This window comes from Sceloporus occidentalis, unplaced genomic scaffold, assembly GCF_023333645.1.
Source record: "Sceloporus occidentalis isolate IW3139 unplaced genomic scaffold, rSceOcc1.0.p SCAF_73, whole genome shotgun sequence".
Lineage (NCBI taxonomy): Eukaryota > Metazoa > Chordata > Lepidosauria > Squamata > Phrynosomatidae > Sceloporus > Sceloporus occidentalis.
Genome location: NW_028317053.1, coordinates 1,153,830 through 1,179,973, shown reverse-complemented (window position 1 = coordinate 1,179,973; position 26,144 = coordinate 1,153,830). Strand labels below are relative to the sequence as shown.

General features: G+C 36.8%; 2 protein-coding genes across 5 annotated transcripts in view; one reads left to right on the top strand and one right to left on the bottom strand.

The window, feature by feature from the left end:
- Window positions 1-8,192, top strand: part of LOC149286013 (guanine nucleotide-binding protein subunit alpha-14-like) — a 43,608-nt gene extending 35,416 nt beyond the window's left edge. Inside the window, exons 3-7 of the mRNA XM_089494529.1 lie at window positions 787-941; window positions 2,014-2,142; window positions 4,327-4,456; window positions 6,447-6,600; window positions 7,542-8,192. Of these exons, the coding sequence (XP_089350655.1) occupies window positions 787-941; window positions 2,014-2,142; window positions 4,327-4,456; window positions 6,447-6,600; window positions 7,542-7,732 (759 nt within the window). The 3' untranslated portion in view covers window positions 7,733-8,192. The remainder of the gene's footprint in view (window positions 1-786; window positions 942-2,013; window positions 2,143-4,326; window positions 4,457-6,446; window positions 6,601-7,541) is intronic.
- A 754-nt stretch (window positions 8,193-8,946) lies between these two features.
- LOC149286012 (intermembrane lipid transfer protein VPS13A-like) overlaps window positions 8,947-26,144 on the bottom strand; it is a 207,055-nt gene continuing 189,857 nt past the window's right edge. For 2 of the 4 annotated variants that reach the window (XM_089494502.1, XM_089494506.1), the window contains 6 exons: window positions 25,226-25,349; window positions 24,386-24,500; window positions 15,650-15,735; window positions 13,896-14,019; window positions 11,890-11,964; window positions 8,947-10,935 (listed from right to left, as the gene is read on the bottom strand). In XM_089494502.1, the coding sequence (XP_089350628.1) occupies window positions 10,885-10,935; window positions 11,890-11,964; window positions 13,896-14,019; window positions 15,650-15,735; window positions 24,386-24,500; window positions 25,226-25,349 (575 nt within the window). In that variant the 3' untranslated portion in view covers window positions 8,947-10,884. Of the gene's footprint in view, window positions 10,936-11,889; window positions 11,965-13,895; window positions 14,020-15,649; window positions 15,736-17,445; window positions 19,088-21,462; window positions 21,907-24,385; window positions 24,501-25,225; window positions 25,350-26,144 lie in introns of those variants that run through there. The other 2 variants (XM_089494505.1, XM_089494503.1) reach the window with 2 other exon arrangements.

The following is a 26,144-nucleotide window of genomic DNA, read 5'->3' as shown; positions in this document are numbered from 1 at the left end:
ATGAGCCTGTAATTGTCAAAGGCTTGCTATTGAGGTTATGTAGAGCTATGTACAACATGACTAAAGGGATTTATTCTGTCTTCAAGAAGAAAAATAAAATGTGAATGCTGACCACGCAACACAGAAAAAATGGAATAGACTTGTCCCCCCATGTTTGCGGCTTTGACTTTTGCGGATTTGATTGTTCCTGGATTTTATTAATATGCTCTTCCCTCCACATTTGTGGCTTTGACTTTTGATTATTCGTGGATTTTATTATTATGTTCTCTCTATGAATATCTAGGTCCTCCACTGCAAGTCTATGGTCAACTTTAACCAAAAATCCCACTGAGGGATTCCTAGAGAGAACACTCCACTTGGCATTTATAGCTCCTCCAGCCCGGTTCTGTGAACAGTGATTGGCAGATGTTGGCCACAGCACTGGAGGACCTAGAGATTCCTAGAGAGGTGTTCTCTCAGGTAAAAACATAGTGTTTTTGTTATTTGCAGATTTTTCCACATTCACAGGCGTCCTGTGTCCCTAACCCCAGCGAATGTGGAGGGACGAGTGTAGTTGTTTTTCCCCCCAGTTGATTTGATCATATATTGACTTGAGCATACAGCTGTTTGCTCAGTCTATTTTTGGTGTAACGTTATCCTTGTCCCTACATGAGAGATAGAGAAGGGTGCAGCTGGTACTTGGGTGCTGCTGGTTACTCTTTGTTGTCTGCCTGTTGTAGTCGGATTTTGCAGTTTCATGCTGACTAAATTGAAAATGTACAACTGTTGCCCTCCACCCTGACCCAGGAGGATGGCCAGATGATTGAAAAAGTGGATGCAGACAAAGTAACAACACTGGAAATCAAACACGTGGAAGCAATAAAGAGGTTGTGGAAGGACTCCGGAATCCAAGAATGCTATGATAGACGGAGAGAATACCAGTTGTCAGATTCGGCTAAATAGTATGTACACTTTTGCCAAACTTCATGTTATTATAAAAGGGTTCCTCATGCAACCGTTTTCATCTGCATCACATTGCAAAGGTATGGGAAAAGAGCCCAATTTTGTTTTTTTATTTTGCCTTTCATAATTATGGAATTTCAAAGCAGCTGTTCTTACTCCTAATATATCAAAAGCTGTTCTAGCTCTAAACCAGCTGAATATAATTTTGATGTATTCTTCCTCATCCAGTCAATTAATAAGGAAGAATAAATCGAAATTAAATTGACACAAAACAGAAGTGCTCCTAGTTAGCCAAAGGCCAATTTGGGTATATAGATCCAAACTCTGCTAGGAGGAATTCTAGTTCTCCCCAAAACTCAGGTTTTGAAGCCTAAGACTAGGGTTAGAAAAGCCCCATTGGTGCTTTCAACATTTGTTGAAATTATCAATTTTGAAAATTTCAAGATTCACAATTAATAAGAGAATTAGTAAGACAAGTAACAAGTAAGGTAATTAATATCTTGACATTCATTGTTCCTTACCTCAGAAATCTTCACATTTGCAATGCTGGTATGGTTTGCATGGGCAAAGTCATATACATATTTCAATACTGCAAATGTATGAAATGCATAGAATTGAAAAATGCACATACACATATTAGTTGATGGAGGAAATATATATAACAACCTTTTATTACAAGCCATAAAACAATGTCTTATCTATAAAAATGTGCATATCCTGAAAAGTACAATTGTATAGATTACAGAAACTGCATACCGGTTTCCACAAGGGAAGACAAACTAGTGTTTCATATCAGAAAATCTGGTATGAACAGGAAGAGGTTGGAATTTAGATGAGTTTTGTAGAAATGCAGTGAAATCAGAACTCAGCATTGTCACATCCATGCCCAGAATATCTTGATTTCCTAGATCATGATTGCGTTTCTTTTTCATGCTATGCTATCTATCAATTTGATTTGTGGATTACTTTTGTAGTGAACATAGACTGGTTTAAATCTATCTTAAATTCATTACTGGTTACATAATGCTTTTTGATTGAATCTACCTTACAAATGTATGTCTGGCTCTGCAGTTACCTATCAGATTTAGACCGTATTGCTATGCCATCATTTTTGCCATCTGAGCAAGATGTTCTCAGAGTGAGAGTACCCACCACTGGAATTATAGAATATCCTTTTGAGCTGGAAAGTGTTGTTTTTAGGTAAGTTTAGTTATTTATCTAGCTACTTTGCATAGAGCAATGATACTGAATTACTAGATACAACAGTATAACTCTTACTTAGTTGCAGTATAACCACCACCCCCATATTACATGGGGGTTATGATTCAAAACATCTGTGGATACCTGAAACTGTGGGTAATAGGGAACCCTATTGTTTTCTCCAGTCTTCCATATTCTCTGCTATGTTAGGCTATGCCTGCTCTGCTTCTGTTTCAGTTCTACCCATTGCCTTTTGTACTATATTTGGCATGGGTAATTATTGGTACACTTTGATTGTAACATGCTTTTCTCTTGAACAATTTACTGGTACAGCCATTCTTTCCATTCTTTGTATGTACCTATTATATAGTTTAATGGCATATAGAATTAATCCATAAAACTCCAGTCATATTTCTGCTAAAGGTGTCTATAGTCTTTAAACACACTTTTTGATCTTTATGGAAATTTAGACAATAGTAGTTCTTCAAAGTGAGTATTCCCCCTCCCATCATCAATGCAAGTGGATTTAACCTAGCATTACTTAATACCAAAATAAAATGGGCATTTAAACATTATTTCATCAGTGAAGAGGCCCGTTTTCACCACTAGCTGTAGTAGTGCATGGAAATGTGCTTTAAAAACTGCAAAGAAAAATTGGGTTATTGCTCACAGGCAACACATGTTTCTTTTGCTAACAAGCATGTGAAGAGCCAGCATGGTATAGTGGTTTGAGTGCTGGAGTAAGACTTATGGAGACCAGGCTTTGAATCCCCTACTCAGCTTAGAAACCCATTGGGTGACCTTGAGCAAGTCATGTTCATTCAGCCTCAGAACAAGGCAATGGCAATGGGAATGGCAAATCTCCTGTGAATAAATTTTGCCAAAAAAGCCCTATAAATAGGGTCACTATAAGTCAAGATGAAGGTACATAACAAAACATGCATGTAGCTGGATATAAACCTAGCAGCATATGGGCACTGTGATTCTATATATGGCATGAAGTACTCATATCAAATTTGCAGATGACACCAAATTAGGAGGAATAGCTAATACTCCAGAGGACAGGATCAAAATTCAAAATGACCTGAATAGACTAGAAAGCTGGGCCAAAGCTAAGAAAATGAAATTCAACACAGAGAAATGTAAATGAAATGCACAGATATAGGATGGGGGACACCTGCCTTAAGGAGACTACATGTGAAAGGGATCTAGGAGTCCAAGTAGACCACAAGTTGAACATGAGTCAACAGTGCGATGCGGCAGCTAACAAGGCCAATGCAATTTTAGGCTGCATCAATAGAAGTATAGTGTCTAGATCAAGGGAAGTCATAGTGCCACTGTATTCTGCTTTGGTCAGGCCCCACCTGGAATATTGTGTCCAGTTCTGGGCACCACAATTCAAAAAGGACATTGAGAAACTGGAGCGTGTCCAAAGGAGGGCGACTAAAATGGTGAAGGGTCTGGAAACCATGTCCTATGAGGAACGCCTTAGGGAGCTGGGGATGTTTAGCCTGGAGAAAAGAAGGTTAAGAGGTTATATGATAGCCCTGTTTAAATATTTGAAGGGATGTCATATTGAGGAGGGAGCAAGCTTGCTTTCTGCTGCTCCAGAGACTAGGACCCGGAGCAATGGATGTAAGCTGCAGGAAAAGAGATTCCACCTCAACATTAGGAGGAACCTCCTGACAGTAAGGGCTGTTCGACAGTGGAATGCACTCCCTCAGAGGGTGATAGAGTCTCCTTCCTTGGAGGTCTTTAAACAGAGGCTAGATTGCCATCTGTTGGGGATGCTTTGATTTAGATTTCCTGCATGGCAGGGGGTTGGACTGGATGGCCCTTGCGGTCTCTTCCAACTCTATGATTTTAATACCTAATACGGCTAGCAAATCTAGACATGCACTCTTAGATTTTGCAGCTGCACTTTCTGTAGCTGCTGTGAGTTGTTAGGAAGCTCTACTGGTGCTACACTCAGAAGGGACTTGCACTGGGAGGGTGCCTATATATCTTAGAGCAGCTGGGGAAGGAACAGAATAAAACCAAGTGTAGATTTGCTGTCCCTGTGGCAGGGGACCAACAGGTGCTCCTGCTATCAGATATTCTTCATAGTAAAGAAGACCGATATTATGTGTCTGAAAGATGCCCTGGAAATTGTTTGCACTTAATTACTTAACTTTCTGTTTACAGGATGGTCGATGTTGGTGGACAGAGATCAGAAAGAAGGAAGTGGATTCACTGTTTTGAAAGTGTTACCTCCATTATATTCTTAGTTGCCCTGAGCGAGTATGACCAAGTCTTGGCAGAATCTGGCAATGAGGTAAAACAAAAATAATTTTCCAGATTATTTCAGACAAACATGTTTTATTGTTGTAAATTATATTGTCTATATCAATTTAAGGCATGTCTGCAGGGAAGCGTGGTTTCTGAGAAAGCATATAGAAGTAATTTCAAAAATGTAGAGGAAGGAAGGGAAGTCATTGGCCTTCCAGATGTTTAGGATTAGAATTATGTAGTCTCTTGCCACTGAGGATATTAGGTTGGATGCACTAGGTCAAAATATATGGAGGGTCAAAGGTTAACTGATTCTGTAGCAGAATGGAGAGTGAGAGAAGACTGTATGGATGGAAGTTTGGCACTCAGCTGATATGGAACTGCTTTACTATACCTCACATAGAAATGATCTGATACTCATACTTGTGAGACTAAGAAACCTATGCAGCCATATAAAATTATTCTTATACAGCATCCATTCCATTCTAATAAGATATTCCATACAGTTTATGGTCGGACGAAGCAAAATGAAATCTCTAAATCACTCCAGCCTTTATATTTATGCATTTTAAAAAATTGTGTTAGAAAAGAGAGATAATTTTGCCATGTTACAGACACCCCCTGCTCTCTCCTAGGGTAAGTTAAGACCTTTTCTTTTTTTAAGTTGGAGAGCATAATGGGATGTGAGGTTCTTCCTGGACCAGTGGTTGGTGAGATTAGCCTAGACCGCAAGTAGTTGCACTGATTTAAATTTAGCTAATGTGTTGTCCAGGATTAATGATTAAACTTGAAGCACTTGTCTGGGTAAAAAAACTAGATAGAGGCCCAATTCCCAATAGCTCATATGCCCTGGGTAGATGTGGTCTGGATTTGCTAAACCAGTACCGAATCTCTCTGGAAAGAAGTTCCCACTACCTTTATCCCGATCGAAACCCCTCGGTGCCATCCGCCCCGCTGATGTTCACATTTCAAAAAGTAGCGCTTTAAAATTGCACCTCCTTGTTGTCAATCAAATTATTTCCAAATCACTTCTGCTCTTGTCATTGGTGACACGTCATGCAGACATTAGCCAATAGCATGGGTGCTCCCCCCCCTTTTAAAAAAGAATCTGGTGGCAACGTTCACATATTCTGTCAATTTGGCATATAAGAAAAGAGATAGACACAGGGAGCCTTGGCCATTGGGGCACCTTTGCCTGTAGTGCCTTTCAAAAAATAGTGCCATTAGTCTCTTTAATAATAAAATAAAATCCAGCGACAACAGCATGAGTGTTTCCTCCCCTTTTAAAAAAATGTAGAGGCAATGTTAGCATATTCTGTCAAATTGTGAAATTAACAACAAAAACAAAGCCTTTCTATGAGGGTAGGGAAACCAGAGGTCCTCCATTCCAGTTTTATGACCAAAAGGAATTCCAAAATGACCTCCATTTAGGTCCTCCTTCCAGCTCTATGCCCAGGATTAACCCCAAAACATCCTCCCTGGGGTTGCTTGGGGCTCTTCAAGGGAAGGAAGGAAGGAAGGAAGGAAGGAAGGAAGGAAGGAAGGAAGGAAGGAAGGAAGGGGCTTGTCTGTCAGGGGGTGAAGGAAGCAGTCAGGCAGAAAATCTGTTTAAACAGAGAGCATGTTTCATTTGCATAAACTGTAAGCATTTTTTTAAAAAAGCTGCTCGCAAAGTGTTCCTCCCACCCACTGCCCACCCTCTGACCTTTCTCCCTCCCCCCGAACTCAACCCAATCATGATTGGGGTCAAGTTCACATTAGCTTGCACTGGGTTTTTCTAAAAGAAACAGGGACTACCCCGCTTTCAGAAAACCTAGGCTAAGGGAGATTTACCCCGGCTTGTATGTGCAAAACTTCAATCCAGGTGTTCAAAACCGTGGGAATTTACCACTTTTAATCCGGTTTGGGAATCGGGGTAAAAGGTAGTCTGAATGTCTCAAGAATATAATGGGATTTGGGTATAAAATACGCTTAATTTCAACACTGAACAGTACTGTAGCAAAGCATTTTTTACTGTATCACTTTTTTTTTTGCAGAACCGTTTGGAAGAAAGCAAGGCCTTATTTAAAACAATCATCACATACCCTTGGTTTTTGAATTCATCAGTCATTTTATTTCTAAATAAAAAAGATCTTTTAGAAGAGAAGATTATGTATTCTCATTTAGCTACCTATTTTCCACAGTTCACAGGTAAATGGTCTCTTCAAGTGTTTCTCTTGGTCAAGTTATGAATGCAGAATGCACATCTGCTTTATTCGAAGATATAGCTGTGTTAGTCTGTAGAATCAGTTTGTAGAGCACATGTAATACCTTTGAGACTAACTAAAGAAAAAAGTTGGCAGTATGAGCTTTCATAGACTTAAGTCTACTTCTTCAGATGCATTTGGACATTATGCCGTTCACTTTATTCAGTTCACTTACATCAAGGGGAGGTGGGTAGGAATAGTTAGTACTTCAGTTTTGTTCGACCCCCAACTCCCATCAGTCCTAGCAATTGTACTCAATTGTGAATGACCATGGGGGCTAAACTCCAACGTCATTTGGAGGGCCACATGTTCCCTGCCCTGGCATATATCATCATTACTCTGATGCTCAATATGTCAACTACCTTAGTTACCTTATCAGGACACAGCTGGTGACACTGTACAGAGGGAACAGTCAATGCATATCATCTCAATTGCAGCAGCACTTGATGTCAGATTTTTGAATCCAGTAAATGAATTGCTACAGCAAATTTTCAAGATGTTAACATTTCCCTGCAGTAGCCAATCTGAATATGGTTGCCTGAATATAAGTAACTGTATTGCTGTGTGCTTTCAAGTACTTTCCGACTCATGGTGCCCCAATGACGACCTTATCATGGGATTTTCTTGGCAAGATTTGTTCAGAGGGGGGTTGCTGGCTTTGCCCTCCTCCGAGGCTCAGAGAATGTGACTTGCCCAAGGCCCCCCAGTGGTTTTCCATGGCTGAGTGGGGATTTGTATCCGGGTCTCCAGAGTCATAGTCCAACCCTCAAACCATTACACCATGCTGGCTCTAAGTAACTGCATATGCAAAAACACAAAGCAAGTAATGGAGAAAGTAAGATAGCAAGGATTGTCTTTTAAACTAGTTGTTTTGCTTCCGAACAGGTCCCAAGCAAGATGTCAATGCTGCTAAAGAGTTCATTCTGAATTTATACCAGGAACAGAATCCGGACAAAGAGAAAGTGATCTATTCCCATTTTACATGTGCCACTGACACAGAGAACATTCGATTTGTCTTTGCTGCTGTGAAAGACACCATCCTGCATTTGAATCTGAAGGAGTTCAACCTGGCATAAGCAAAAGGGAGCTGTTGCTCTATCTGCTCATTTACATTCACTGGCCAAAATACTTTGTACTTAACACTTACAAAAGATGGCTCTCTCTCAGCATTTTCAGCACTTGTGTCTTTGCTGACTACGGAAATATTTCATTGAACAGAAATGAACTCCACAGATGATTAGAGTTTTTACTCTATATACAGTCACCCATCCATTTTCACGGGAGATCTGTTCTGGACCCCCCTGTGAAAATGAAAACCGCCAATATTCAAGCCCCATTGGCTTGAATGGTGGCGCTCCCTCCATTTTATCCGCCACCATTTGCTGCTCTTGCAGAAGTGAGGGATTCAGATGGAGGGGCGACTCTACTTTTTATTTAATTTTTGTGTTTTACATGATTGAAGAAAGACCTTTCCTTATATAAGTCTGACCCACCCAAAGTTTGTTGTATTTGAATTATGTATTTAAACCAAAGATGTCTTGCTACAACATTTTCATATTAAATGCTTTATAAAATAGATTACTTGTTTGGTTATGAATTAAAAAAAAGATTTATTAAAACTAGTACTTTACATTTTTACTGCAAATGTTACTCTTGTCTTCCAAGAACATGTTCTAAATTCATTATCTTTGATATGTAACTGGCCACATTGTTTCAAACATTGCACTATAGCTAATTGCCAAGAGGTTTACAATTTGGGACTTTCAGATTAATTAAATTGAAATAAAACTCCCATCCACTGTGATTGGAACCCATAAAAGACAACTGATAAGATCATATACATGTCTGCATTTTAGATTGTCTCCAGCTCCAGTGCCTATAGAAAGTTTCTGTTTGGCAACCTATGGACTGAAGCCTAAAGGCATTTTTAGAAAAAAGGTCACTAAAGAGTAAAAGCAGTCTAATGTGCTTGTCCATTTTCCATTTTCCATTTTACTTTTATTTTCGGTTTAGTGACATTTAATTAAATACAGTAGGTGTAAAATGATGAGTGCCTTTACAAAGAAACTTTGTGTGTGTGCTAGTCTTTGCAATTTGATGGTGTTATTTTGTTCTAGTGACAAAACTAGGAAGGCCTCATGTCAAATGACATTGTCAAAATGGTGTAGAATCCCCTTTAGAATCCTTTTGCCAGGCCATCTCTTGAAGAACTGAAGAACTAACATGCATCAGAGATACAGATAAATATAATAACAGAATCAAAATTAAAGGAAGATGGGTTTAAACAGTATAAGAGCCACTGAAATATTTATTGTACACACTTAGAAGTTGCAATATATGTTGCCTGTAACTAATGCTACAGCTGAAAATGTAAATGTATATATGCTCAAATCTGATGACAGTGTCAGTTAAATCAATGAATAAGGATAGCTTTCATATTTTTGAGAGAGACCATACAATTAATACTTTGGCATTTCTGGGAATTGTTGACTTAATTTACATTTTGGCATATCAAGGAATAAAATGTTATATCAAGGAATAAAATGCAATGTATTATTGTAACCACCTCAGGTAGTTACATAATGGAGCAAGCATGAGTTTATATAAATACATACAATTTGAAATGCCGTTTACTTTATTTGGCATGACATTTACTTTATTTAGCTTTTACAACAAAGCTACAGATTGGGTAACTTAAGCACCATCAGCAAGGCCTAATCTCCTTCACCGCAATCTTCCAAACAGCAGTTTGAAAAGAATATTCTGGCAGCAGACATTAACTACATGCATCAAACTATTCACGTTTCACTTATGTAATACACTTACACATTTGCATTCCTTTTCTCTTTCATGAAATAATTTCTCCAGATACCCATGTGTACACATTATTGCATAGCCTTACCAAAATACTACTACTACTACTAATAATTATGTAACCTTCCACCATTGAGCTGTTACTTGATTCTAAAGTTTTGCATGGAAAAATGTTATCAACTGTTTTGAATTTAAATGGTAAGACAAACGTTAATAGAAGTTTTCCAAATTATTATTCTTTTAATTCCTTTAATTAGAGAATGAAGCATGCAGTATGGCGATGGAATTTAAAAAAAGGTTTGCACAAGATACAGTCAGCCCTCAACTGTCCGGGGGGTTGGGGCACAGGATTCCCATGAAAGTAGAAAACCATGAATATAGGCCCCTAATTATTTTACATGGGAGAACTACTACTCTAGGCATTTCTAGGTCTTCCAGTGCTGAATTGCAATGGAGAACCTATCAATGTTTACAGAACAGTTCTCCCTATGTTTTTGTAGGTCCACCACTGGAAGTGAACCATAGAATCATGCTGGAGGACCATGGGTGTATATTGGGCAGCAGAGGAGGTAGTAGAAATACAGTAATCTGCAAATGTGGAGGGGGCGATTGTATTATAGAGGTCAGAAAACACAGAATACTGTTTCAGTGCATCTGCTGTACAAGGTTTTTGTGAATTTACTTCAAGTTAGTGTTAAAAGTAAAGACCATGCCATTCAAAGCAAATTGCCAAGGCACATCCATACTCAAGTTATAATTTCAATAAATTCATATTTTTTGTACATCTCATCATGAGGCACCAGAATATTTTGTTTAATTTTGTATTGTATAAAAAAGTGAAAGTTAAAAATGATATTACAGTACCAGAAACTGTTTATTTGTATAAAAAACTAAGTAACCTCATGATTTACACATATTAGTAAATAAAAAGGCTTTTTTGAATAAACTGGTCAGCAAGTCATTCATAATATAAGAGCAGTGCTGGTTAAATCAGTCTTTCCCTGAACAATTAAACTGAATTTAAGTGAATATTAGTAGGTGATGCATCATTTTATAACACACTAAATTAAAATTCATCTGTCCTAAGACTGCGCTAGGCTTTAAATCTTTTGCAGAATATGTGATAGAATCAACAGAAAAAATATTTAATTTTAAACTCCTGATTTAAATAATTCTGTATTATTTATAAAGTTTACATCCAGTAACCCACAATTTGGCAGATTCTCACTGACAGAGCAGTTTGGCCAGCACTGACCAATGGAGATGTTTCAATCAAAATCAATTTGTGTGAATAATCACAGTCTCATTTCCCTTCATATGCCAACAATGCAACATGCCAAGCTGTGATCAAGTGTAAAGTAGTTTGAGTTCTGCAGTCTTCATTTTGTCCATCTTGTAAATCTTACACCAAAGGTCATAAGTTTGTTTGGTTCTCCCTTGCTTCTTCCAGCTTAGAGAGAATCCACTGAAAATTCAAAAGAAAATGTATTTCACTAAAATCACACATTTAGATAACAATAGTGCAATCATCACTAGATAAGACAGCATACCATTATACTAAATGACAGTCCCTGGTTGGCTTCCTTTTACAAAGTTACAATGGTTAATTACATCCACAGCTCTAATCCCCACTCTTTTTTTGGTCATCATTGAGGTTGGAGGTCTTTTACCAAAACCCACTTTTTCTCTGAAATGACATAATCTTCAGTAACTTCGGGGTCCTTCAAAGGCTCCTAAATATGTTTGTCACTGTGCATTCAGCTATAGGAAAATAGTTGGACTTTCTGTTGCTTCCTCATTCTCTTACCAGCAAGAAACTAGTTGCTTTGGGTAGCCAAAGCAGTGAAAACTGGCAGGGTGTAGATGGGAGATGGTAACTCAGCTCTGCCTGCTGAACTATTATGCTACTTCTCCACAACTCAGGATGTTGTTTCATATCTCAAAAATGACACAGGTGGGGCTATTGCCAGACTCTTAAATGAGCTGACATTTCTGAGAATATGGATTACGGAATATGTCATATGGACATGATATTCCGGAGAATTTACCAGTCCAGCATTGACATTTCAGTGTTCCTAAATGATTATGCTTTTACATAGACAATTCGGTTTAAAAGTTTGGAAGTTGTTCCTTGCACTGTATTTAGTCATTACTCTAACTGTCCTATTTGGCTGCAGTTCCTTGACACCTATTATTATCATTCTCAAGGAGTTTTCACTGGAAGAGGTATCTCTACAAACCACTATGGAAGCCTAGATATTGTTTATATGCTAAACAAACAGGGAATGACTGCTTGTTCAGTGCGCACACATTAGCAAGAGCAGATGACTCTGGATTAAGATTGTGTTTGCATATTATTTCTAGGGAAATTTCAGGTTATAAATGTATAGCACTTCAATAATACGTTTGCAATATTTACCTTAGCATCAGATGGTGTTTTAAAATTAATTATTTTCCCAAACTCTTTGGCATGGAACACAGATTTTACTCGTTCCTACAAAGTAAAAACAAAAAAGTCAGAGCACCTTCCAAAACTATATGCGTAGTTAATATTAGTCCCACTTATGCTTGCATAATTTTGTTTTATGGGGGGAAGGTTGCTGCAGTGGTAGGAATTCTCTACCTTCCTCGTTCAAAAACCCCAATCCCTCTAAAAACTCTCATTCATGCTGCCTCCTTCTCAACACGCTTTATATAAAGTGTGTATGTTTGGATGAGGGTGGGAACTGCACAAAAAGAAACAGACAAATTTTCTTTTTCAAAACAGTAATTTAGAAAGAAATGCTATGTAAAACTGAGTGTTTCAAAATGGTGAAAAATATAGCTGTACAGAAATTTTAATAAAAATATTTATTTTATATAATTGACCGTGTAAAAGCTATTTCTTCCATGAGACACCAGAATATAATGGCACATGAGAATGGAGAACTTGAGACTGGTGTACAATTACGGAAAGAAAGGCAATGGAATTGCTTCCTTCTTCGTTACTTCACATCCTTCACTACTCCAAGGCAGGGGCATCTCTAGGGGGTGTGAGGAGTACACAATGCACAAGGTGGCACCTTAATAGGGTGTGTGTGTGTGTGTGTGTGTGTGACACTACTTCTCCCCAAACATATGCCTTTTGGCAGAAACGGGTTGTGGGGTTAGCCTGCATCTCTTTAAAATGCTGGAGCTCAGCAGAATAGATGGTGTGATTAGGATGAGGCTCAGTGGAAGGAGAAAGGGGAGGCCCTACATTTTTAAAATATTTTTTAATTAAGTTTTTAAAAATTGTTAAAATTGTTCTTACATTTTTAAAAAAAACATGACATCTTACCAAATTTTCACTTTAACCACATGAAATTATGTATATGTAAATAAATTTAGGCTGGGTGTATGATACTGTAATTTAATGGTTTAAGTTTAAGTTTGCTAGTTGTTTATGTCACAACTGTTGCTATCACTATATACAGGAATTATGATTAACATCAGTAACACCAGGCACTACTGTTCCAAGATTGAATAAAAAGTGCTGCCTTACAGAAAATAAGAGTACCCTCCCAAAGGCTAATTTTCTGTGACAAAATGCAAGGAAGTGACATTAGTAGAGTAGGGCTAAAGAAGGGAAGGAAAGTGCTGCAGCAGTAAAGGTAAAAATCCAACCTTTGATTTTACAATGAAATTTCACATGTACTTGATCTGTGTGTATTTCCCCCGTATTTATTCAGTAAACTACGGTATTTTTTAGGGGGGGGGGAATCATAGGTGGTGCTCTACTGGCTTGATAAATTTGATGGTTATAGAAATAGTACAGTAAACCAGTAAAAGAAGAAAAATAAGTTTCCATATAAGATTAGGATTTAAATGGTCTTTTAAAAATTCACTGAAAGTATTACTTTCTAAAGCTGACATAATGGACAAAGTCCTGCTAGACTACTATATTATAAAAATAGTTGTTAACTTGTTGCATTTTCCCAGAGGTTATGTAAGTGGAGTCTCCTAATGCAGCCAATCATTTCTCAAGCACAAAACCCTCTCTTTTGCCTTTTGCCTTGGGCTGAATCCACACTGCAGAAATAATGCTGTTTGACACCACTTTACCTGGCATTCCATGCTATGGAATTCTGGGAATTGTAGTTTTTATGAGACATTTAGCTTTCTCTATCAGTGAGCTCTGGTGCCACAACAAACTACAATTCCCAAACTTCTGTAGCATTGAGCTATGGCAAGTTAAAGTGGTGTCAAACCAAATTATTTCTGCAGTGTGGATAAAGCCTCAATGGGTGAGGAGCCAATCATCCATTATACAAAGGGCACGTTCCAGGCCATGACACTGGGTTGTAAAGCTGTGAAATCCAGTGTAACTATGCTGGGATATATTTACAGTACACAAAATGTTCATTAGCCTTTGTTTTATTACACTTCAAGCATCGAGAATCATACCTTTGCTTCAATGCGCAACCTCCGTCCATCAACAATGAATGGCTCCTTGGTAAATTCATCATATGTGTACTGCCATTCACATGTTAATTGTCCAAATGTACCTCTTGTCACAAACAATATGCCACTAAACAAGAATGCAAAAGGAAGTATTAAAATAATACAAGCAGAAATATAATAAGGTTGCAATTACTGGTGTTTGTGTGCACACACACACACATTTTTAAATGGCCTCTCGATCACACACGTTGGCATTCTCTCTACCTATGAATATCATACCAGTATTTGTCCAAGGAGCACTACTGCACTTAATCTTATGTGTTCATCATTGTACTTATTGTAATTATTTTAAATCAGTCAGCTTAGAAAAACTACTTCCTATTTTGTTGTCGTAGGCCTTGAAATAAGATGAACCTATCATGGGATTTTCTTTACTGGATTTAAAAAAACAACACACACAAAAAAGAACGGTTGTATACAGGTAATTTTGGGGGAAATATATGGAAAACTAAAAAAAGTACTTGTGACAATATAGTTTTGGTTTAGTTTAGCTCATTATTACTTAAACTGCTCATCAATACATCATGGAATTCTAGTCACTTCAGTCAGCAACACTTCCATATTTCAGATGCCTCTCCTTTTATGTGAATAAATAAGGGGTTGTTTTTTTGGTGTAGAATCTCCATATACCCTTGACCCTTACGCCTAACAAACAGCTAGTAAACCTATTATAAACCTATAAATTAGAAGAGTATTATTTATTTATTTAATTTATATCACACCTTTCTCTTAAAATGAGATTCAAGGTGGCTTACAATAACTTAAAAAGGATTGAGTTAAAATATTATTTTACAAAAGTTAAAAAGGAATTAAATAACAATATTATTTTAAAAACATGATTAAAAAGCTAAAAACCCTTTATCATGCAGATGTGCAGATAAGGCACAACCATCCGGTTCTATTACTGTGGCCAGTGCTACTGCCTGTCTTTTTAAAGCATTAGGTTTTAAACTTTTCTCAACCCCAGCCTGCAGAAATCTGAAAACATTGTGCTTCTCTGCATTTCTGCTTCCTTCTAGTGAAAAATGTTGTTTTAACTTGAAATTCATTCCAGTGGCAAATAAATCCACTTGAAATGGACTGTAGTAGTTGTCTAAATGTTGAAAAACTTCCTTATTTACAGACTATTCTCCCTGTTGAATATTGTGCCCGTTCAAGTAATTTCACATTCAGCGCGCATTTCAAATACACAGCTATGATAGACTTTGATGTTTTCTCTACCCAACAGAGAAGTCGATGCATCTCCTTGATCAGCAGAACTGATCTTGAATCACCTTGTTTGCAGCTGTACGATTTTACAAACATGTTATCTGTTGAAATCTGAATGCTCTTCTTTTTTTATTTTATTGAATATTTAAAAAAAACAAATAAAACAGAACAATAACAAACATTTATACCTATATACATTAACATATACCGACAGAAACAAAAACAAAAATTAACAAATAACAGTTACGATCTAAATAATATTTCTTATTTGCCTAATCTGTAAAAACTTCCTAGATGGTATTTAAACCTCTCAAGTTCTCACGCTTCTAGTTTCTTATCTAGTAATATCAGTCAAAAAAGAAAGAAAAGACAAGACCCAATTAGGTTCCCAAATTCAACTCTAATTATTTTCTATGGTAGCCCTACAATTAAATTAAAGTAAGGAATGCAGTTTGTATGAATTTACCAGGAAAAAAAGGAAACCTTACCTTCTGGTTACCATTAGCAAATCTGTATTATTAACCATTGCATGCGCAAAGTATCTCAGTTTTGCAAATCTTCCATTTTCAATATTCTAAAAGAAAAAGAAAGTTATATAGAATTCCCTAGAATACAGAAATTTTTGAAGAAAATATAGAAGAATAATAATAATAGGATTTATTTATATGTCGCCCAATCACTGGGAATCCGGGCGACTTACACCAGAGGGGATAATAGATGGTTCCCTGCCCTCAGGCTTACAATCTAAAAAGACGTGACACAAAAGGAGAAGGGAATGGTGAGGGGGAAAAGGATCAGGTCCAGCATTCTTCTCTCCCGCCGAGGCCTGGACCAAGGCAGATGGACTGGAGGGAGGGCTCTTCTTCTTCAGAATAATAATATAGTTATTCCTTTCTGCCCTTCATATCTATGGATTCTTCATCCACAGATTTAACCATGAACAGCTTGAAAATACCCCAAAACGATATAAATTTCCAAAAGCAAGCCTTGATTTTGCTATTTTATATCAGTGACATCATTTCACTATGCTACTGTATATAATGGGCTTTGAGTATAATTGGATTTTGGTATCTACAGGGGGTCCAGGAACCAAACCTTAATGGATACTAAGGTACCACTGCATTTATAAGATCTCAAAAAATTGAATACATTTCCTATCTGCTATGACTAAGCAATATAAACTCACTCGACTAATTTTACACTACAATGGTATAAAACTGACAGATTTTTAATCACACAAGTTAAAACCATTTTTTAAAATACATATCACACCACCTCATACAACAATTACACTTCTTGGTATATATTGACTGAAGAGGCCTTACTTCTAAAAGAATGTGGGCATAATACTGGCCTGCTCTGAGAAGTGTAAAGCCTTGAAAATTTTTCAGGTTGCTAGAAGTTTAGACAGATGCAGCTTTTTCAAAAAGCAAATACCATTTCGGCATGAATTCTTTCAGGAATTATTTTTTGTGGCTTTGACAAATAATTAATGTGTTGGAATGGCCTTTTCAATTCTCAGTGTCTATGCTTATTTGGGAGTTTTGTCAGGCTGAACAATTGTTGAGACACATAGTAAAGGGTGATGGGTAACTGATAGGATAATTAGTTCATTACAGTAATCAACAATTAAGGACAAATAAAACAGGTTGCAGCCCTATTGTAATTAAATAGGGAGGAACCCTTCTTCATCTAGAAGTTCTGGGAGGAAAGTATGCTGAACAAGTCTTCTCACTTTACATAAAACCTCCTTTAAAAGCCAAAGGAGAAATTTAAATGTTAAATGTTAAAATGATACCAACATCTCTCTCTTTTCTCTCTCATACACATTCATCTCTCTCCCTCAAACAATCATTACATCAATCAATTCAGTCAATAAGTCAATCAATCTTTAAATCACACAATCAGAGATTAAAGGGATGAATCAGTCTGGGATCAAAGGCCAATACTCTACAGTAATAAAAAGTCAGTATCAGTGATGTGCTTACATTCTACATAAAATTGATGATGGTGGCTAAAATATTTTCACATTTCTCCTTAAACATGAAGAATGTTCATTTTAGATTTAGATTCTGAATTACAGCACAAAGCAGATGATGTGGAGAAGGATTTTAAAAACAATGTGCATATAATTTGGGTGAATAGGTTACATTTAATCATTACGTTAATTTCAGTAACTGCAAGATGAGAAATTAAATTTATAAAAATGTTAATTTCCACTGCCATTTATATAGCATAGATTCTAAAAATAATACATAATAAACTGTAGGTACTGAATGAATATATTGTGAAGGTTAACATAAAAATTCCACTAAATATGTGATGCATATATACATATGTGTGAATGCATGTCCATATATGCACAGACACGCACAGGCGCATGCATATGATGCACACACACACACACACACACACACACACACGTACAGAGAATTTAGCTTTGCTGAATGTTTTTTATAGGCCACCTTGTATGGTTATCTTTTGCAAGCTGTTTCACAGTGTACTAAAAAAACCAAACATTTTCTTGGCATGTTACATAAAAACTAGAAGTATTCTAATAGTAATTGGCAAAAAAGTTCAATAACATCAGCAGAGAACAGCAAAAAGACATTTAAAAAGCAATCCCAGAATCAATAGAATATTGTGGAAATACAGAGCATTAAAATAACTCTCAAAGGCAGTTGAAGACAATCATAAAAAGTATTTGGAGCCCAACTAAAACAAAAAAGTATCATAGGGTTTGTCTGCAGCATGGACCAAATGGCCCTACTTCCCCTGGCCTCACATTTAGTTTAGACAATGCAGGCTAGACATCCATGGCAGGATTTGACCTGATCCTGCCTATTTAGACAGATCTGGAGGTTCTGGCCTGATCCCAGGGTAAATTGCCTTTACCCCAGGGGGGAAAAAGACCTGGTTTTGTGCAGTTTCCTTGAAACTCTGCTGCAAAAGCAGGCTGTTTATACCCCCACTGGTGCTACTTACCTTAACGGCTGGCAATCCATCTGAAAAGCCCCACAGTCACTGTATTTGACAAAGAAATGGGGTGCCTGGCCCCATTTCTGTGTTAGGTGCAGCAACTGGGGGGCTTCTCTGACAGGTCACTGGCCTTTAAGGTAAGGCACACTGGTCCCAGATCCCTGAGTCCGCGCAGGGATGGGTGTCTGAATAGTCTATGCTTTCCTGGTCTGTCTGCTCCAGCTCATAAAAAGTTATGCCTGCTACAGAGGGAGGTCCATGGAGGCAGCCCAGCTGAGGAGAGGCTGCAGGGTGATCGATCATCCTTTCCAGCCTCTCCCCAACCGGGATGTCCCTTGCAGAGGAAACTTAGATGGGGAGAAGCTTGGGACAAAGTACCATATTGATAATGTATAAACCGACCCAGTTTTTTTCTGTCATTTTTTTAACCTAAATTTCTTAACTTACACACAAGTATATACAGTATGTGTTACAGTTGGTACTTCAAGTTACTTGAAGTCCATGGTACTGATTAAGATTCCTTTGCAATGAAGTGCCTTATGTATTCTCCTACCATTAATTTCCAAATTTAGCAATTTCAACTATTACCTAGAAGACTACATTGTTTTCAACCAAGCTTTCTCAGCATTCACTTTCACGTTTTCCATTTTTAACTCTTAATTTACTCAGTGTCACCCCACTAAGCTTCCAGCTTTCATTTGTTGTACAATGGTCTTTTGTCAGCTTGTCTGCTGTCTTCTTCAAACAAATGAGGAAATGTTTGACTTAATTCTAACAATAAAAAACATACTCCCTTTTCCAAAGCAGAAGAGCAAAAGCTCCATGACAGCATTATTTTAATTAGTAGTGCCAAGCATTCACTCTCAAGACAACCAGCAACTTCACTTCTCAGTTAGGCCACTTTTATCTTTCTGCAAAGTTGAGAAGTCCCTTCAAGTGGCTGATATCTGAATAATAGAGAGGCAGAAAAATGGCTATTTATTATTGTTATTTTTACTGTCACGGAGGAAGAATGATATTCATCAGATTCTATCATTTTTATTTATTACATATATATTCCATATTTCCTACAATGAACTCAAAGAGGTGTATATGACTCCCTTTCTTTCCACTTTAGCCTCCAAACAATCGAACCCACCTTTGGTACTAGGTACCATAATTGGAAGACAAGTGTGGGGTCCAAGTGCCATTTGTTGATCTGCCTCTGTCAGGAAAATTTCTTTAGCCAACCCAGCAAAGAAAGTTGAGGAATGAGATGGTGAACAACTGACACTGAGAAATAAAACAACTGGTTGCTGCTATATCAGAACATCTGACAGGGACTCTTGTAGCAATGCTTCACAAATTTTTTAAACAGAAGATCTCTCTGGATGGATCCTCCTGTTTTTTAATGCCTTTGCCACCAGATAAATTATAATCTAGTTATAATCACCAACTCCCTCTGGAATTGCTTTTAGTTTTGGAAATTCAGAAAATCTAAACCACCTTGAAATTAAATAGGGACAACTGCTTATGTAATGTCACACTTATAACTTGCTTTCAAAATTGATGTAGGAGAGAATGAGTTTAACAAGGCTAAATTTGAAAACAACCTATAAGAACTATATTACACGGAATTAATTTATGTTGTACTGGAGAACTCCAGTTCAGAAAAGGGAAATCTGCTGTATTTTGGGATCTGGGTATACAAAAACTCTGATGATGCTGGGAGCTGACAAAAATATTCTGAGATTAACAAAATGTGTATGGATCTCCATGATAAAATCAGGAAGAATAGTAACAAAGCCTGGGGCTTTCTAATCTTTTCAATCATTCCGGTTGTCTCATAGTTTTCTTACTCTTCAAAACAATATTTCTGGATTCACCTTTCTCTTATGCAAGCTATTTTATACCATCCCAATAGCTGACTTTAAGAAGAAATACCTAGATGCTTCTCTTTCAAAATTTCATTAGCTAGGATCAATATTCAGTTCTGGGATAATGAAACTAAAGAGTCTAGTCCTCCAAAAGAACACATACCTAACTCCAACTTCTCCTTTGTGTTCATAAGAGTAATACTCATTCCAATTTAATCATCTGTACTTCTCTGCAACAGATTGTATAGGAAGGAGATCTCATGATGTTCTAGCACACCAAATATACAGTTAGAATGGCAATCCTTAGAACATCAGTGCCTGATATATCTAACCACACTGGCCTAAACACTGGCATATAGCCTTCCACTAAGCTTTTTCTGACCAATAAGTAGTAATATTTTACAAAAGAGGTAGTAATGTAATTTCTTTTATATGTCTTGCAAGCTTCAGCACCCAAGGTCTGTCAGTGGTCTTGTGAGAGTTCACCACTGGTCTTGTGACAGATCCCTTTACCCAGGCTGGCCCTAACACTCCAGCCCCTATGAACCCTGCCACTCATTCTGCCCTTGTTCCTGCAACTCTTCTCTTTCCTATATTGGGTTTCTGGGCATCCAGGTGACCTTAGTGTGGACACATTTGGGTGTTAGCTTTGTGTTCTTTATGGTAAGCAGACCACCCCTTGACTCAGGGTGAAAAAAGACTGCCTGAGTCAAATGTAAGAAAATAACAAGAGAATTAATGTGGTTTATTATATCCTGTAGAATAGTAAATGCATTAACATATTCCAATACTTAGTTTCAACCATATGATGGTATTCAACCTCAATTATGCCCCTTCAGTTATTTCAGGCAACCAGTACACATTCACTCCCCACTGACTTGTCGAACTGCCTCATCCAACTGTCAACCCTGTCTGAATTCTCTCAGACACACCCTCCTGCTTTGTAAACTTTCTGATCCCTTGCTACCCCCTTCACAGTGTCTCTGAACCATTACTGGCTGTCTTGAATCCAAGTCTGCCAAGCACCTCCTTCACAGGTGTGCTTACCAAGTTTGCATCATCATGCAAGAACTGGAATAGCCACAATCCTCACCCCCCATGTCATATCAACACTAGGGTTTCTGTTGAAACATGGGCTTAGAATAATAGGTTTATATTTTGCTTTACATATCACAATATATTTGAATAAAAATGTAAAAGAAAACCATCTCAAAAAGTATGTTTCTGAGAAAGAAAAGATGTATAATATAAATGTGTCTTTACAAATAAACAATTTTGAAAGAGCAAGCTTTTATATGACAAATTTAGGAGTCAAAAATAGAAGATTAATGAATGATGTGGGAGTTTGAACAGAACAGATCAATCTTTTCTTATACAGATTCATTTATTGTTAATACAAAATTTTCAGACAATATTTTCAATACCTAAAAAGAATCTAAAACAACAATAAAAACAGCCTACAGGACAACAATGAACACTTATTCACTTCTAAAAAGCATTTTGTAAAAAACAACAACACAAAGTGTTTAAATTTAATGCACAAAATTAAAATAGTAATTCAAATAGAAAATATGCTATGTAAGAACAATTATATGGAGTTGTAACTGAAAAGGCCACTGTCACACATGTATGGTCTATTTAAAACTTCTTAATAAAGCTTAAACATATTCTGTTTAAACAACACATTTTTTCACATTTATGCTCATACTTAATTAGTGCATATTTTAAAAATCACAAACCTACATTTAAGACAAAAAGTTAAAACAGTTACTGGAATTTGTGCTTTTCTGTGGTCATCATACTCAAAGAAGCAGCAACATTCAACATAGAAAGCATGTATTATCCTAACTGTCATCATCATCACTATCACTAAAATGACACATAGTCCATTTTCTGTAGGCCTGTCTTTTCTGAAAGCATGGTAAAAGAAGAAAGAAGCAGAAGTGTTAGATGAAGCTAGAAAGTTTAGTCAGTCAGTTTTTAAAAATGCAAAAAATGAAAATGAAAGATGAGATGTAACTATTAGTAGATAGAAGAGTTATGATTCTTCCAATGTTAATGCTGTATTACATCATATAGCAAAATAAAATCCAAGCTTATTTGTTTTGTAAATATATGAAAATCACAAAACTGATTAAAAAGACAAATCCATTCATATTATAAAACATACAAAGAACAGGATGAAGTGGACCATGGCTATACTAAATAAAAGCTATTTCTGTTTTTAGTTTTTAGACTTAGGTCTAGTGTATAAAGCAGAAAACCTATAAAGAGAGAGAGAGATAAAATCTGATTCATATAGCTGTGTACTGATCTGTCTAGAATGATGTTTATTTCTTTCCAGCGTACAGCTAAGTCACTTGGAACAGTGCAACTCTGAACATCAGTTTCTGCATTAACCAGGAATTCTGAATTATGGTACCAATAACACAGTACCATGCCAAAACAAAAATTCGTAAATAACCAACAACCGTGTCTATTTAAGTGCATGACAATTTCTTATGATCTCAAATTGAGACTGTAAAAATATGATTTCCCCCCTGGAAAATGATGCATATATATTGAAAATATAGTTTTCTTTAAAAAAAAATAAAGTTCATTGGATTTGAGAATACACCTGTGACTCATACCTCTTTTTCTGATACTCTTTTGACTAAATGCTTTGTACTTTAATCAGGTTTTCTGTGATCTTGCAGTAAGCTTAAAAATAGGAATGTGTTTCAAATGTATGAGTTGTGAATCTTACTGCCTCTAAAATGCATCTCTTTTCAAGAGAAAAAGATGGTGGAGTCCATCTCAGCATGTGACAAATCCACTCTGGTTGCAGATTCTCCAGCATGAGATTAACAGAAGATTGTATATCTCTTGAATGCTCAAGCCTACAGAATAGGACCATCTCCCAGGACTGACCATTTGTCATGAAGGGAAGGGAACCAAGTATGACTACAAATTCAATGTTCTGCAGGAGGGATGCTTGCATATTTATTTCTTTGCCCTTCCCTCCTCACTTCCAGACTTCAACACCTTCCAAAAACCATCTATGGAGATGATACCAGCTCTAAAGAGAAATATTTAGGGGCGCACAAGGAGCTCCAGAGATTGCCTCTCCTGATTTCAATGGAATGCAGTTTTCCCAAAGGACACCCACTGTTGGATCATGCCCCAATAGCCCTTTCTCCAGGTGTAAAGTATACTGTTAAAATGTCACTTCCAACTTATCGAACAAACTGGGAAAATGGCAACAATACATTCTGATGTTATAGAAGATTTCTTTCCTGCCTCATACTCAAGAGTATATACTGTACTAATGAGATACTCAACAGGTAAAACAAGTTAATATAAATCACAAAATCGTGGTTAATGTAATGCACCCTCAGGTAGAAACAGAATAAACTCTCCTGGAATTTTTCTTTCTTACAGTAGGTTCAGATAGATTCTAGTCATCAGTAGAACAAGCAATAGTAGCCACTATCTAATATTCAAAGAGCATGCATTTTGCAGCATATAGGATAAATGCACTTAAAATAAATGAAAATGCCTAAAATACAAAGAGCATTTGAAATTTAAAAAACCCCTGAGGATTCTTTTTTTAAAAAATGATTTGACAGGAAGGCACTTCTCTTCAAGGTCGCCTGTCATTCTATTTCTCTTCTTACTAAAGCACCTGGGTTCATTGTTTAGCTAAGGCTTTATACAACGTTTTAGTAGAAGTTTTGTTGTTGCTTTTTAACCACACTAAAAAAAGTTTTTTGTGTGTGTCCATTTCTAATTTTTTTTGCTTTTAAGAAACAATTAAAAACAAAATTTAAATATCTCACCTTAAGCATTCAAAAGCTATCTCCTAGTATCATTTCAAAACAGAGCACTCTACTTTAAAAAACTCCAAAAGAGGATTAAAGAAAACTTTTAAAGAATTTTTCAAAATGAAATGAGCCTGGTCAGTTAAATATCAATGTATGAAAGGAAACAGAAGAAAGGAATCCACAGGCACAGGGACATATGCAGAGTTGCAAGAAAAGGTTGTACTAGAGAAATAAATCATTCCCTAATAACAGCAGCAGATGTGATAGAGCTTCATATAATGAATCTCTACTGAATTTTTTGAAACTTAAAATCAATAATTACACACCCCCTAACCTTTTTAGCTGAACTAATAGGAAGATTACGAAGGAAATTTGAGTAATGCAACATTAAAAAGTGGTTCCTATTTACTAAATATTAAAATACTCCTGAATGCTAAAAGTGAAGGAATTCTTAAATCTAAAAAATAAAAATAAAATAAACATCTGTTAAGTAACCGACTGATAATTTTCCTGTGTGTTTCTGTACTATATATATGGTAGACTGCGTAAAATTTCATATCACATCTTCATGATTTACTTTCTTCACCTGTAACATTTGACTTCCTGCACCGTCTCTTAATCGGTATGGTCGAATAACTCCATCATCACTAAAGAAGCGGGGAGGACGCAGACTCACGACATCATTAGAAGCATGTGTAGCTCTGAAAATAAAAGTTAAAGATTTTCATATTGTACATGAACAGGATGAATATTTAAAAGTTTTAATATAATTTGAGCTTTCTAAAATAGAATTAAATATGCAAAGTAAGTCATAAATCTTTAGAATTATTTTCTGCTGTCAAACGTCTGTTGTTGTTGTTGTTAACTATCCTTGAGTTGACCTGGAGTCATGGTGACCCTGTAAATGAGGTATCTCCAAGCCCCTCCGCTGCTCTGCTTAGGTCGTATAAATTCAGACCTGCAACCTCCCTAATTGAGTCTATCCATCTAGCATGTTAATGAGTATTTTATGTGCAGAGAAAGTATTTTATGTTGCTTTATACAATAAAATTTAATGTATGCTATAGTGTAATCATCCTGGTATAGTATGCAACTGTTGATTAAAAGCAAACAAACAAATAAGTTGATTCTATTTCATTTGAATTATCTGTGTTATCAGCACTTACAATTTTATTCTGCAATTTTAAACGAAAGTCAATGAGCAAATGTAAAAAACAAATTGGCAGAGAATAGAACACAACAGGCTTTGCAACTTCTCATAGTAATTTTACTTATTCCAACCAAGATTATATGAGTGGTGCTTTATAGTATTACAAAGAGAACAGATTTGGCATCAGCAATAAAAACGTCCACTTATGTGATTAAAGACAGAGAAACAGAATTTAGTGTTTTACTATGGGATGATTGGCAATCAATGCATTCTTGCCTTTTAATTCCTTGAAAAGTGCTGCTTGCCATATCTATTATTCCTCCAGTGGGTCTTGCCACTGCTCCTACTAAACCTTTTCCAATTCCTTTGAAGAAGCCTGCTGCTCCTTCTTTCTGTGCTCCTGGGGAGAAAAAATAGTAAATTTAAAAACAGCATTCAGTTCAAAATAATAAATATAATTCTCAAAATATATTATAGTTAACTGAATTGAAAGTTATGTTATAAAGTTTTTCAAACTGTAAAGAGACTTTGGGTGGTGACACACATCTAATGAAAGAAACTCACACCTTCCCCAAGAGTGTCTGAAACAAATTATTTGAAGACAGTATTTTTGGCTTCTACTCCAGAACAGGAGTGGACATCATGCGACCATCCAGATGTTGCTAGGATTGCAACTCCCAGCACTTCTTATGGACAACTATGTTGGCTAGGGATAAAGGGAATTGCAATCCACCATCTTGTGGGACCCATGATTCCCACACTGGTCTCCAGTCTTATGGATACTATTTTACAGATGAAATTTTACATAGTAGCAACAGGGATTATGATAAATACTTTATGAATGTGAGCTTTTCTTCTAAACTGTAGTCTCTCCTCCTTTCAAAATGCACCATATATACAGCGTGCTTATGCCGTATGAGGGCTTACCATACGTGGTTATGTGGACGGCAAGCCCTAATATGGTGAATGGGGGGCTTGATCATTTGCAGAATTTGCCTTACACGGGGTGCATGTGTGTCCAGAATGGATCCCCCATGTAAGATGAGGGAGCACTGTACTTGAGTATAAGTCGACCTTATCTACAAGTTGAGGTCAGATTTGAAAACCAAAATTATTGATTCTGACATGACCTGTAAAACCTAGGAAGACAGCCGGGCTGGAAAAGAGGCTTGAGGGGCGAGTGCCCGCTCTTCCC